The sequence below is a fragment of the Chelonoidis abingdonii genome, chromosome 4 (genome assembly GCF_003597395.2).
Source record: "Chelonoidis abingdonii isolate Lonesome George chromosome 4, CheloAbing_2.0, whole genome shotgun sequence".
Classification (NCBI taxonomy): Eukaryota; Metazoa; Chordata; order Testudines; family Testudinidae; genus Chelonoidis; species Chelonoidis abingdonii.
Window position 1 is genome coordinate 106,837,467 of NC_133772.1, and position 15,570 is coordinate 106,853,036.

Sequence of the window (15,570 nt, forward strand, 5' to 3'; positions counted from 1 at the left end):
TGACTTTACTGATGACTGAATAGTCTCAGCTTTCCACAAAAGTTTTCAACTGTATCACTCAGACAGCTGGGAATTGCTTTATCTGAGTGTCTTACCCCAAGAACCAGAGACCCATATATGCCTGCATGAAACAGATTTGAATCCAATTTCCCCCTCACTCACTTTTTATCCAGGGAGAAGCTCTTAGTCACACAATTTTGAGTCTCAAAAAGACCATATTACTTGTAATTAGGGCTGTCAATTAATCGCAGTTAACTCACATGATTAACTCAAAAAAATTAATCGCATTGTTAAATGACAGAATACCAATTGAAATTAAATATTTTCAGATGTTTTACTACGTTTTCAAAAACATTTATTTCTATTACAACACAGAATGCAAAGTGTACACTGCTCACTTTATCATTTTTGATTAAATATTAGCACTGTAAAAAAAGAAACAGTATTTTTCAATCCACTTCATACAAGTAATGTAATGCAATCTCTACTATGAAAGTGCAACTTACAAATGCAGATTTTTTTTGTTTTTGAGAGCAGTTACATAACAAAACAATATAAAACTTTAGAGTCTAGAAGTCCACTGAGTCCTACTTCTTGGACAGCCAATCGCTAAGACAAACTTGGTTATAATTTGCAGGAGATAATGCTGCCTGCTTCTTGTTTACAATATCACCTGAAAGTGAGAACAGTCATTCATATTTTGTAGCTGGCGTTGCAAGGTACTTTTGTGCCAGATATGCTAAACATTTGTATGCTCCTTCATGCTTCGGCCACTATTCCAGAGGACATGCGTCCATGCTGATGATGCTCGTTAAAATATAATCTGTTAATTAAATTTGTGACTGTACTCCTTGGGGGAGAATTGCATGTCTCCTGCTCGTTTTACATGCATTCTGCCATATATTTCATGTTATAGCAGTCTCGGATGATGACCCAAGCACATGTTTGTTTTAAGAACACTTTCACAGCGGATTTGACAAAACGCAAAGAAGATATCCATGTGAGGTTTCTAAAAATAGCTACAGCACTCAACCCAAGGTTTAAGAATCAGAAGTGCCTTCCAAAATCTGAGAGGGACAAGGGGGTCGAGCATGCTTTCAGATGTCTGAAAAGAATAACACTCAGATGTTGAAACTATAGAACCCAAACCACCAAAAAAGAAAAATCAACCTTCTGCTGGTGACATCTGACTCAGATGATGGAAATGAACATGCAATGGTGCGCTCTGCATTGGTTCGTTGTCAAGCAAGGACTCAGCATCAACATGGACGCATGTCCTATGAAATGGTGGTTGAAGATGAAGGGACATATGAATCTGCAGCACATCTAGCACATAAATATCTTGCAACGCCAGCTACAATAGTGCCATGCCAATGTTTGTTCTCACTTTCAGGTGACATTGTAAACAAGAAACAGGCAGCATTATCTCCTGCAAATTGTAACTAAGTCTGTCTTTCTGTCTGAGCGATTGGCTGTCCCAGAAGTAGGACTCAGTGGACTTGTAGGCTCTAAAGTTTTACATTGCTTTATTTTTCAGTATTTATTTATTTTTGTACATAATTCTACATGTCTAAGTTCCAGTTTCATGATAAAATATTGCACTACAGTACTTGTATGAGGTGAATTGAAAAATACTATTTCTTCTGTTTTTTACAGTTCAATTATTTGTAATCAAAAATAAATATAGCGTGAGCACTAGACTTTGTATTCTGTATTGTAATTGAAATCAATATATTTGAAAATGTAGACTACATCCAAAAATATTAAGCAATAATGGAATACTATTTATTTAAACAACGCAATTAATCGGGATTAATATTTTTAATGGTGCAATTAATTTTTTTAAATTGCTTGACAGCCCTACTTGCAATATTATCCACCCATGTTAGCACTGCTTGTAAAAAGTATGCAGGGCCACTTACGGAATCAGAGGACTTGTTTATTTTTGTTGTACTAATTACACCTGGAAGATTTCATGCCCCAGAGAGGGGACTGAAACGATGCCAGCCCACACATGGCTGCCTTTGAAAGGCCTGTATAGTGAAGAGACTACTCTTTCAGGTAAAAAATCTCCCCAGTTAAAAAGCCTGAGTCACTGCTCAGGATAGCCACATTTATATGATACCACATTACATTTTAACTAATACACAAATTGGGAACCTGCTAGGGTGACCATACATCCTGATTTTGTGGGGACAGTCCCGATATTTGGGGCTTTTTTTAATATGGGCTTCTATTACCTGCCATCCCCGTCCCGATTTTTCATACTTGCTATCTGGTCACCCTAGAACCTGCTGGCCTTATAAAATGGAGACTGGGAAAGAATGAAAAAAAATGGCAAGCCAAGAAACTCTTTACTGCCTGCTGACTTTTCCAGATCTGGGATGCTGCCCTTCTCATCACTCCATAACCATTTGCTCAGCGGAGAAAGTAGAAGCAGTGGTGAGGCAGGGAAGCTGGGAACAAAAACCTAGACATTAGGCCATGGTGACCCACAATGACAGCTGGGAATGATAGCCCAATACGGGCAGGAAATTCTTACCAAACTATTATATCCTTCCAGGCTACATGAGAAATAGTATATAGCTACAGCTTGCCTTGGGCATTTGTAGACCTACTAAGTTTAGTTTCACAGTGAATTCTTGCCTCAGGATCTATCCTCTGGTGTTTAGATATATTATTTGATTCTCAGCTGATTTGGACTGGAGGTCTTCTTCCCTTAGGAGAAAGAATTCTTTTGGGAGGTTCAGGGAGGGGTGCACACCTGCAGGAATCAGCATATGTTTATGGCCTGGTCTTTTCTGCTCTGATCTGCCATGCTGCACTCTGTGGAGCTGAGCAGGGGAAACAGGCACTGAGGATTATCTGCTCTGCTGCACTCAGTAAGGTGAGCAGCGGAAACACAACAGATTTGTTTTCCCTTTCAGAGTCTGTTCGCATAAGCCTGATTCAGAGGCAGTATGAAATCAGGCTCAGAAGGCTACAAAAATATTTCAAGAGGCTAGTGATCTCCCTGTCCTCCAAGAGGCTTGATTTATTTCCTCTCCCACAAATGAGCCCCTCCTGATTTCCTCAAGAAAGATACTGACTCCCCAGAACTAGATCCCTCTCTGTTGAATGGAATTTACATGGATCATAGAAGTCTGTTTTCCCAGGAGGTCTGAGCCTCAGACATGAGTTGGGATTGACAGGGGAGCAGAGTTAGAAGTGGCAACTAAGCCCAAAAGCTCCTTACTGCATTCATTGGCATCAGCAGCATCCAATGCCCTCCAGCCTCAGTTCAGCGGAGAGGAAGAGGAAGCATCTGAGCTCCACAGTCAGAGGTCTGGTTGACGGGCTACAGGACTCAGGTGCGATCTTCCATCTGGCAGTCTTTTCTTCTGGCTTCACTTCCCTCATGTACTTTGGGAAGAAAAGGACTGGCTGCCCCAGAGCAAATTCTTTTCCAGTCCTGCCTGGCTCATCTCTTGTCCTGGGAAAGGAACGGAGCTAAGACGACCCTGCCCAGATTGTGCTGGGAGGGTGAAACTGCATCCTGTCTGCAGAGCCAGCAGAGCTCTCCAACAACACGCTTCATCCCCATATCGAGTAAGACCCTTTTGCCTCTGGGTTCTCCTCAATCTAGCACACTCCCTGAAGCCTGCAAGGGCATCAACTGAGGAAAACACCTGAATAGCAGAAGTGGAGCTGAGGGGACAGTCTCTCCAAAAATCCAATGAAGCCCTAGGGACACAGCTGGGAATTAGACATATTACTGAACTAAACTGGTAGTCTAAACATTTGAAATAAAGTTTGAAATTTTTCCTCAGAAAAGCTTGGCAGCAGGTAAAGTTGGGCTGAGCCCATCAGCCACGTGGGAGCAGAAAAACTGGCAGGAACTTCCAGAGGCCAAGTATTCCCCTTCTATCAGTGACTGACAGGTCTGGTTCTGCTCCCAAGTTTTAAGCGGGCTGAAGTATCCACTACGACTGATCTGTGGACCTTGGCATAAACAAGAAATGGACACTTTCTGAAAGTATGTTTTCTATAAGATACGCTCTTGGAAGGTGAAACAAAATAATGCATCGTTCCTGTGTATGTTTATGGTGCTGTTGGTCCACTACAGTAGATAAACAAAAAATAGTTACTTTTCTTCTGTTTGCAACCTATGGAACATACCTGAATTACTATGTATTTCAAAAGTGCTTCTAGAAAGTAGCTTGTAAGATCTTCTTGTCCTTTATCTCCTGATTGTGGAGGGACAAGTGGAGTAATTTCCTCTACAGTCACTTGTGCTGTCCAAAAATGAAAAATAGTTAATTACGATACTGGAACAAATTATTAAACCATCAATTTCTAAGCAACTAGAAGGCAACAGGGAGATATATAATGGCCAACATGGATTTGTCAAAAACGAACCATGACAAACTAATTTGATTTCCTTTTTACGAGACAGGTGGATAGGAGGGAAGCAGCAAATGTGATTTATCTTGATTTGAGTAAATTCTTTGACACAGTCCCACATGACATTCTCATAAGCCTACTAGTGCAATGTGGTCTATATGAAAATTATTATAAGGCTGGTGCGCAAAAAGTTGAAAAACTATACCCAAAGAATACCCCTCTACCCCGATATAACGTGACCCAACAGAACACAAATTTGGATATAACACAGTAAAGCAGCGCTCGGGGGGGAGGGGGGGGGAGGACTGAGCGCTCTAGCAGATCAAAGCAAGTTCGATATAATGCAGTAAGATTTTTTGGCTCCGAGGATACCATTATATCGGGGTAGAGGTATAGTTATCAATGATTCACTATTAAGCTGGGAGGACGTATCGACGAGGGTCCCAGAGGAGTCTGTCCTGAGTCTGGTACTACTTAATATTTTCATTAATGATGTGGATAATGGGGTGGAGAGTATGCTTATAAAATTGCTAATGACACCAACCTAGGAGGGCTTGAAAGCCTGTGGAGGCCAGGATTAAAATTCAACACACCCCTGACAAACTGGGGAACTGGTCTGAAATCAACAAGATCAAATTCAATAGAGAGAAGTGAAGAGTACTAAACTTAGGAAGGAAAAATCAAATATAACAAATACAAACTGGAGAATAGCTGGTTAGGAAATAGTACTGCAGAAAAGGATCTAGGAATTACAGGGGATCACAAACTGAATGAAAGTCAGTAAGTGATACACAGTTGTGAATAAGGCTAATATAATTCTGGGGTGTATTAACAGAAGTGTTGTATGCAATACACTAGGGATAATTGGTCTGCTCTGCTTGGCACTGGTGAGATCTCAGCTGGAGTGGCGCGTCCAGTTTTGGATATCCACTTTAGGAAAGATGAGGACAAAATGGAAAGAGTCCAGAAGAGAGCTACAAAAATTATAAAACGGTTTAGAAAAACTGACCTATGAAGAAACTGAGCATGGTTAGTCTTGAGAAAAAAGATGACTGAGGGGGGAATCAGGTATCAGTTTTCAAATATATTAAGAGTTATTATAATGAGGATGGAGATCAACTGTTGTCCATGTCCACTGAAGGTAGGACACAAAGTAATGGGCTTAATTTGCAGCAAGGGAGATTTAGGTTAGATAGTGGGAAAAACTTTCTAACTATGAGGAAATTAAAGGTCTAGGATATATGCTACAAGAGAGATTGAGGAATTCCCATCACTGGAGGTTTTTAAGAACAGGTTAGATAAACAGCTATCAGGCATAGATTAGGTATGTCTGGTCCTGCGTCAATGCCGGGGAATGGATGAAGTGACCTTTCATGGTCCCTTCCAGCACTATATTTCTACAGACATTTCATCAATAAATATACTGTTTCCCTTAATTTGTGTTTGTCTGAAAAATTATGACAAACAGGTGTTGGAAAATTGGCTGCTCAAAACAAAATCAAATACAAATTACAACCAAAAATCCTACCCCAAGAGTGATTCAAATTTAAAAGAGACTTTGCCAATAAGTCCTCTACAAGTTGTCTTATTATGCCCTTTGTACTTTTTTCACTTTTATGTGGTAAGCACACTTCAATCATCATCATCAAGGCTATCTGTGCTTACTTTTGAATACTAATTTTATTAAATCTATCTGCTCAGTCCCTATTTTAAAAATCTGTTATCGTTCCACAAAATCAAGCCAAACAAGGAATATTCCAAAATGGATTTCGCATTTTTGTTTTAAGGAACTAAAATATCTATCCTATGGTTCTTTCAGTTGTTCTTTCATTAGTCAGTAATCTTAAACCTGTTTTATGATTACTGTTGCTGCTTTTAGATTTTAGTTACATTTTTATTTAAAATTCTCCAATTACATTTGTTCAGTGCTTCTCTATTTTGTACTCTCTTGTAATCAAAGCTTGAGCATTTTTTCCAGCTCCTCGTCCTCCATAATTCTTTGCTACCTAACAGCATGTAAGTCCTGCCCTGCTTGTTCCTCCTTTCCTATTGTTTTGGACACTGCAGAACAGACACGACAACAAGAACCTCTGGGGTCCCTGGCACAATCTGCACTATGGGGCTGCTCTGAAGCTGCGACCCCTGGAAGCCCGGGTGTCCCCAGAAGCACACCAGGATAGCTGCCGGGAAACCAAGCATGGCCTGTGGTGTTTCACCGGAAGTTCATTGAAATGGATGTTTCCACAAACTATTTTACTTTTGACAAATCAAGTTTCTAATAAAAGCCCGTTTTGCCAGAAAATTCTGACCAGCTCTAGTTATGATAACCAGTATGAGAGGAGATGATGCTATGAATCTTTTTTTGTTGGAAAAGGAAGTTGAAATAGATCTTCATACAGGGGTCTTATGGAGTTAGTGATACAGCTACAGGTATAAATGTTGCTCCGAGTGATCTGCGGAACTCATTGTCCCAAGAAATCATTGGGACTAAGAATCTAGTAGGAATCAAAGGATCATCCATATGAATAAAGAAAATATCCAGTTGCCTTAGCTAGTATAAAAATTATGTCATAAAAGGATATAAACCCTTATGCCTTAGGGCACAAGGCTGCAGTTAGAGGTTACAGTTTCTCCTATGAGCAGGTTATTCTATAATTGTCTACTATGGTGGTTCATAAACCTCTCTCTTGAATATCAGGTACTGGCTACTGTAAAGATACTGGATTAGATGGACCACTGCTCTGCTGCAATAAAGCAACACATATGTTCCTAAGAGATTTGGGAATAGAAAGAAGGGTCAGGGTCAAGAATGACACCAGGATCCTAGAAGCCCTGAGCACAGCTGCACTCATTAGTGGTTCCATAAGCCCCATAGGTAACAGAAAGCATATCAGATGACTTACTTTAGTTATTTCTACAGTACCTGAGCAATGGAAAAGTTAATGAAATGGGACTTTGTAAAGAACTGGGTAATGTTACTAAATTACTTACTTTCTTGAACATTAAGTGGAGGGTTAATGAGATTATCTAGTGTTCGAGGTCCATACTCAGATTGTGGTGATGAAAATCCAGGAATTAAGCAAGAAAACATACACAGCTGTTCTTTACTACAGTTATTCTGAAGTGCTTGCAACCACAAGAGGAAGAGACGCACACCTTCTCGACGGATCTTAAAAGGGGAAAAAGGGAGTTGTTTGTTTGTCGGACTCTTTGCTTTTTAAGCTGCATTACACTCTAGTGTGTAGACTTGCAAATAAATTCCTTACATATGCATGCAAACAAACAAAAGGACCAGGTCTGTAGAGTACAAAAGTGCTATTTTTGCACACTCTCTCCCTTTCAAATAAAGAACTGCACCACAGAGAGCATGTTAACAATACCACTCTTTTTTCTTCAAAAGTAATCAAAGTGTTACAAAATATATTTCTTTAAATTATTGATCTTTCTGCTCATAACCAAAACTGATAGAAAAAAAGACTGATTTATTCATTTATTACATATATGAACCAAAAATTATTCCTCTCCCCATATAAAGTAAAAATTAGGACTTTTCCTCTTGAAAGCAAAAGTAAAAGCACCAATCCTGCAAACACTATGCGCCTGTTTACCTCTGTGTGACTTCTGAAGGTACTAAACCAGGCGCACAGAAGTTGACAGGTTCAGGGCCTATTATGAACGTAATCAATCTTGTTAGTCAGTGTTACTGTTTTTGTGCCAGTGATTATTCTAAGAAAAACATATACATCAAAAAACGCAAAAGCAAAAAGATATATGTTTTTATTTTCCTTACCTTTAAGGAATTTCCTGTGTGAAGGAGTTTCTTTAAAATCAAGCCTGAAAGGAAAATACATTTTAAAGATGTTCTTTGCTCTTATCTTAACTGCAGATGTCAGAGTTCTCGGTCAGACTTGATAATCTTTTAAGCAAGTCCTTGGCAATCTCCAGTTTACTCTTGGTGAACTTAATATCCTCTGACAACCACCTCAATGCCAGAAGGGGGGAAAAAAGATCACCTTCCACAAGATCTGTTCCTTTTCTCATAATCAATACCAAAAAGTTCATAGAAATGTAGGATAGCGTAAATAAAAGCACAAGTGTGCAAAGGTTCCTAATTCATCAATGCTGTTGCTATTCAAATGCCTAGTTTAGGGTTATACTGGATAGCTTGTGTTTCATGCTTGCGTACCAGACGGGAAAAGGACTTGCTGGGTCATCTACTGTAATTCGTAGCATAGAGCAGGATTTTCCATCTACACTATCTTTATGTTTTCTCTAATATTGTTCTTTTATACCAAACTTCAGTAATGGTGTCTATAACAATCAGCGTCCAGACACTCCAAGTGACATGAACCCCAAAGAATAAAGTTATTGTGTTAAAAAAGCATGTCAAGTAAGGTCTTTAACCTTGTAATGTTCTGAACTTAATGGTCTTTAGGAGATATTTATGCAGACTGTGGTTTTGAATTTTATATATAAAGAAAATTGTGCTCATAATTTGTGCTAGAATAGTCAGCTCCACCTCACAACAGGGTGGTGAGTAGTGAAGACTGGGAAACGATGCCTCACCAAGCAGATGAGACCAGCTCCAAGCACTTAGCACTGTACAACCTGAAAAAAGATATTTAACTAATGAACCATTAACATTGGTAGGAAGGCACTAAAACACCCCATCTGTAAAGTCAAGAGGGGACTTCCCCCACCCTGAATAACCATGAATCATTAATCTGACGGGGAAAAAAAAACAAAACACAACCCACCCCCCACCCGCAAAAAAAACTGCCAACCCTTTTTAAAAGGGAAGAGGTTTGAAGTGAAATCTATTCAGAACTTGAGAGAGAGTCTTGAAGGTAGGAGGCTGTCTGAATGCTGGATCCCCACTGTGGCAGCGGGCATGCTGAGAAACTTTTCAGAGACAACAGATAAGTTTCATTAGAAATGGGAGTTTAATTTGAAAGCAGAAAGCTTGTGGTTCCATCTTGATGTTTATCTTCTGTGTAACTTGTAGCATGGGTGGCAGGTTTGTAGAAATTTTGGTGGTGCCCAGAACCTGACCCCCTCAACTCCTCCCCCCCAAACTCCGCCCCCACCTGGCTAAGGCTCTGAGAGGGGGGTTGGATGGGGGGAGGAGATCTGATGTGTGGGTCTTGGGCTGGGAATTAGGGTGCAGGCTCTGGGATGGAGTTTGGGGGTGGAAGGGGGTGCAGACTTTTGGAGGGAGTTTGAGGGCAAGAGGGGGCACGCTCTGGGAGGGAGTTTGGGGATAGGAGGGGGTGCAGGAGTGAGGACTGTGGGGCTGAGGATGAGGGGTTTGGGGTGTGGGAGGGGGATCAGAGCTGGGGTAGAGGATTAGGGTGCAGGAGGATGAGGGCTCTGGCTGAGGGGTTCATGATGCAGGGGGCTCAGAACTGAGGCAGAGGATTAGGATGCAGGGGGATGAGGGTTGGGGCTGAGGATGAGGAGGTCATGATGCAGGGGGCTCAGAACTGAGGCAGAGGATTAGGGTGCAAGGGGATGAGGGCTGGGGCTGAGGATGAGGGGGTCATGATGCAGGAGGGGCTCAGGGCTGGGGCAGAGGATTAGGTGTAGGGGGATGAGGGCTGGGGCTGAGGGGTTCATGATGCAGGAGGGGGCTCAGGGGTTTGGGGTGTTGAAGAGGCTCAGGGCTAGGGTGAAAGGGCAGGGTAAGGGCAGCCTGCCCTGCCATTAGTCGCTGGGGGGGGGGGGGGCACTAGGACCTTGGGGCAGCAGACAGCAGTTGCTACTGGGAGCCGCTCTATGTAGGAATGTGCTACTGCTACAGCACAAACAGGCATGGGAGAGGTGCGTGCCACTTTCTTCCAGGCAGGGATGCGACGGGGCGCAGGGGAGACCCAAGGGGGCCGGGGCCCGCTCCTGGCAGGGCTGGGGGAGAGACCCAGCTCCAAATATTGGTGAAGCAGAGCCCTCAGCCCTGAATATTGCTGGAACTTGGGCACCACAAAAGAATATAACCCACCGCCTATGCTTTATGTGTTTGCTTCCCCTTACAATTTTTCAACTTTGAATCTATGATTTTTCTATCAAATAAAATGTTTCCAACGTGCAAACTACGTGGAGTGTGTGCACCAAAGCAAGCAAGATGTTGTCGGGGGCGGGGGAGGGCAGGTTTCATGCATTTGATGAATGAGATGGGAAAAGTGCAACTATCCAGTAGTTAAGAACTCGGGATAGACTGATTTGGGAAGACTAGGGACCAGAAGGGCTGTTGGGGTCACCCTGAAAGGAGTAACTATTCTGGTGGAAGCCAGGGTGAGACTTTATATTTGTGGGCTGGCTAGCGGTTATCAGGGTTCTGAGCCATAGCAGTAAGGCACCTGAAGTTACAAAGCAGGCAGTGACAGAAGCCGTTGCTGGTCTGAATGACCTCCAAGTGTCCCAGTGCCTTAACTCTCTCTCTAGAAAAATCATTTCATAATATCAGTTACCTTACTGTTAAGACCCTTACGAACATCCAGACTAAGTTTCTTTTTAAAAAGTTGCAGAAGTTTCAAGTCCTTGCTCCTTATTATGCCACTTTAAGTATGTAATCCCTATCCCCTCCTTTATATTATCACGCAAATAAAACTGTCAAACTTAAGACATTAAAGAACTCAATTATACTTTATATAGCATCTTGTTTGAATCTATTTTTTTTAGACCACTTATCATAAAAAACAAGACTTCTATTTTAAATACAAACTCACCAATACTATGAAACTGCCACCTCTGGTGAATCCTTTCTGGAAGAAGTTGTAAAATTTTCTACAAAAGCAAAAGCCAACAATCCACACTACACAGTTATTATCTAAAAAAATGCATGCTAGAAATACCAGAGATTAATAGCAGTAATCAAGGAAAAAAATGTAAGTTTTCTTAATTGATAATGCTGTCTTTTTGTGGCATCCACCCACCCCCAAAAAAAGGCCACCCACAGGAAGAAGATAAAATTAATTTTCTAAAAATTTGCTTATCTGAATCCAAGATACAAGTTAAATATGCATATGCAGCATTTCGCTGTAATTATATAAATGAACAGGTATTTCTAGTGTCATCCCATATACGTGACCACCTCCAGCATATGGCAAGCTATAAACAGCTTGATTCACCATTGAATTACATTTTTTGTGGGAACACAAGGTAGGTGCGGTAATATCTTTTATTGGACCAACTTCTGTTGATTAGAGAGACAAGCTTTTGAGCCACACAGAGCTCTTCTAAGTCTGGGAAAGGTGCATCTTAGCTAAATCCAATGTAGAACAGATTGTTTAGCATAAGTAGCTAGCATAGTTTAAAAGGACCATTCAAGGTAGAATAGCCCATTAACACCTCTACAGTCATAGGATAAAATGAGAGCGTTACCAGGTTACAGATTGTTGTAATAAGCCATATTTTTTTTATATATATGTCTGTTCAGCCCATGATTTTTAGCATCCAGTCAAGTGATCAATTTTAAGCTCCCATGCTTGTCTTCTCAAAGTGTTATGCACACTTCCTTTGAGGGTAAAGACTGATCGATCATTCTATATCTGACCTCTTTGTGAAGTGTTAACCCACAGGTGATTGATAAAAAGACAAAGATATCCTTTTTCCTGTGAGAGTTCATTTGAGAGCATAGCAATTGTCTGGTTTCACTCAGAGTTATGGGGCATTTAGTGGCCTGGATGAGGTATGCCACATATTGTGTTAGGCATGTGTAGGATCCAAGGATGACTGCAGAGATGTTAACAACAATCTGCCTTGAATGGTCCCTTACAATACACGCTAACTACTTACCCTAAAAAATCAGATCCACTTTGCATTTTGCTGTGATGCTGGAAGTACCTTTTCCAGAACTGAAGAAGAGCTGTGTGCGATGGAAAGCTTCTCTCTCACCAACAGAAGTTGGTCCTATAAAAGATATTACCTCATCCACTGTGTCTCTCTAATATCCTGGAACCAACACAGTTACAAGTACACTGAATACATTCTTTTTTGGGCAGTTAATATTTAACCTGTGTAGTTGCACCCAAGGAAGCAGAAAATGGGCTTACCAAAACCATATTCACTGATCCTCCCCATGAAATTATATGATTTGCTCATTCCAAGTTTGCTCCAACCTCTAACAGCCTAATCCTACAGTTCCATTGTGTTAAAACCCAATAACTTTTCTGGCAAATTATCAGAGTCAAAAAACAATACTGGAAGATTCAAAACATCTTACCTCAAAAATAAAAAGTATAGCATCTAATTCTTCCCTCTGAGACTTGTGACCTAAATTTAATTTAAAAAGAATCCTTAAATTATGTAGTTTTCATTATGAAAAGTCACTTAAGGGCCCATTGACTAAAAATATAAATACATGAAACATCTATACTTCTACAGATACAGAAAGTAAATTTCTCACATTCCTTCCATTGCATTAAACCACTGCATTGGTTTAAAATAGTACCCTGTATTTTTGACATTATATTTAGTGTCTACAGATGACCACACCTGCAACTGAACGTAACTATGGAGCTAATGACCAATGTAGTTTACTAAAAATATAAAATGTAAAATATTTTGCAGGGATAACAATAAATACAAAACCTAGATGGTCAGTGGAATTTATTTAGGTTTCAGAGCAAACTTTTAGATTTCACTTTAACTGCATTAAAATGTGAAACTGCACTATTAGATAAAGTTTTGAGTTCTGGTTTATATTTTTCTCTCACAGAATATTAAAGCAAGCTCTGGAATAGAGTTATAACATTCAACAAGAGAGAATTAAAGAACTTTTTAACAAAGGTGATGTTTTTTGTCCACCTGCCCTCCAGATCAAGTTATACCATACACTTTATGAAACATACAGTATTTTGGGAAATAAAAAATATTTCTTTAAATCTACAAGAAGAGAGCTAGCTTAAAATTTGAAGATCCTCAAATCTACAAAAAGATTAGAAGGGCTAGCAGGCAAGTTTGTCTCTCCTTGCCCCATATGAGCGTCAGCTGTTTCTCCCGATAGTGATCCAACTGGTGAACCTGCCTTGGATCTCTCAGCCTACACAGATAGTTACCAAACAGTGGAGCACAAACGATGGAATCAAGACCAACCTTGCTTCAAAGTGTTAATAAACAATCGCTGCAGAGAAAGAAATTTCAAATTTGAAAGACATTTGAAATTCTTACCTTTCTGTTTGAGACCTACTTCAATAGTCACAAAATTTTCAAAGAACACATAATAGATAGGTGAAAAGTGTAGGTCAAAAAACTGTTTAAGATCAGTGGACTCTGCATTCTCTGAAAGATAAACAGAAGGTTATTTTTCTCTCTCATTATCTAGCCTTATGGTTCATCAAGTTATATCAATGTTTAATAATACTGGATGAGCAAGATGTTTAGGATGACTAATATATTCAATATAGAAGTCAAAGCACACACACAATTCTGGCTAATTAAATTCAAGTTGCTGGGTATGGATTGTTTAGTATATATTTATGTTTAAGCAAGACAAACAATGACCATTCTTTCTTAAATTATTTTTGCATGCAAGACATCAAAAGGTGTCACACCAATTCCATCTTAAGCATTCCTTGAGTGCGGGTCACTCTAGTATCTAGGAACTCATAAAAAGAACAGAAGTACTTGTGGCACCTTAGAGACTAACAAATTTATTAGAGCATAAGCTTTCGTGGGCTAGAGCCCCCTTCTTCGGATGAAGTGGGCTGTAGCCCACAACAGCTTATGCTCTAACAAATTGGTTAGTCTCTAAGGTGCCACAAGTACTCCTGTTCTTTTTGCAGATACAGACTAACACGGCTGCTACTCAGAAACTCATAAGTAGTTCCACTCCTCCTCTCCTTACCCCCCCCCCAAAAGATTACTTAATTAAAATACTTTAGAGGAAAAAACAGGGCAACTAACCAAAATTTGGACACATACTTCACAATTAACATAGTTATGGGCCAAAATGTGTCAGTATATAACCTTTACTATATTGTTGTACATTCATTCCACCTTAAATAAAGGTCTTTTTAATGACCTGTCTGACCATAATCTCCTAATTACAGTACTCCTCACACCAGTGTTCTGCTGACCCTGTTGTTTAAATCTAATGACATCACAACTACCTGCATGCTTAATAAGCTATAAGTGACAAAGTGTAAATGACAGATGTCAAATGCTTGTGTTTCAAAGCAGCACCCTGGAATCCCCATATTCACCATGGTCATATAATTATATATTTTGTGCACAATATGCCTTTTGAGGTACCATTTTAAAAGTCTTGATCTGTTGAACATTAATATCCTGTTGGCTTGTATGTGCTATCATAGTAGGGAAGTTATGAAGTTCTGCTACGTGTGTTATTAAACTATGTTGTGAAGTTGTGAACAACCACAACCAGCCTTTCAGGTGCAACAATGGAAGGGCCAGACATGCTGACGGGAATGTGGATTCCTATAATGGGCCAAGGACTATCCCAAGACCTGTATACAATTGAGACTTCTCAGATATAGCACATAACAATGGAGACATAGCCTAGGACAGGGGTCTCAAACACGCAGCCCGCAAGCCGGGGCTATTCCCTGCAGCCCGCCAAGCGGCCCACCCCCGCCCCTTTGGCCTGCTTCCAGGCCAGGGGTGGGCAAACTACACCATAGGATTGCCCCCCTCGAGCCCTGCGCTGCTCTCTGAAGCAGGTGGCATCATGTCCCTGCAGCCGGGGGGGGGGGGAGGGGGGGTGCCATGGTGGCAGGGGAGAAGCAGAGGGCTCCATCCATGTGTTGCCCTGGCTTTCAGGCACCGCCTCCCCCCCCCCCCCCCCCCCCACAGCTCCCACTGGCCGGGAATGGGGAACTGCAGCCAATGGGAGCTTTGGAGGAGGTACCTGGAGGCGCAGTAAGAAGCATGCGGAGCCCTGCTTCTCCCTCCCCCAGGGGCTGCAGGGACTTGGTTCCAGGTACTTCCGGGAGTGTGGTCCGGGGCACACTCACTGCCACCCCGGAGCCCGAAGCCCTCCTGCACCCCACTCCCCTGCTCTGAGCCTCCTGCCTGCACCTCAATCCAGTCTTGAGCCCCCTGCTGCATTCCCAACCCTTCTGCGCCCCAATCCCCTGCCCGCAGCCCAACTCCCCACCCTGAGACCCCAGCCTGCACCCCAACCCCCTGCCCTGAGCCCCCTGCTGTATCCCACACCCATTCTTCACCCTA

The 15,570-nt window shown here is 41.3% G+C and overlaps 1 protein-coding gene across 5 annotated transcripts in view; it reads right to left on the reverse strand.

The window, feature by feature from the left end:
- RALGAPA1 (Ral GTPase activating protein catalytic subunit alpha 1) overlaps positions 1–15,570 on the reverse strand; it is a 265,890-nt gene that overhangs the window by 219,532 nt on the left and 30,788 nt on the right. For all 5 annotated transcript variants that reach the window (XM_075065524.1, XM_075065523.1, XM_075065522.1 and 2 more), the window contains exons 2-7: positions 13,549–13,659; positions 12,602–12,651; positions 11,106–11,163; positions 8,174–8,217; positions 7,375–7,552; positions 4,159–4,274 (exon numbers count right to left, since the gene is read on the reverse strand). In XM_075065524.1, the coding sequence (XP_074921625.1) occupies positions 4,159–4,274; positions 7,375–7,552; positions 8,174–8,217; positions 11,106–11,163; positions 12,602–12,651; positions 13,549–13,659 (557 nt within the window). The remainder of the gene's footprint in view (positions 1–4,158; positions 4,275–7,374; positions 7,553–8,173; positions 8,218–11,105; positions 11,164–12,601; positions 12,652–13,548; positions 13,660–15,570) is intronic.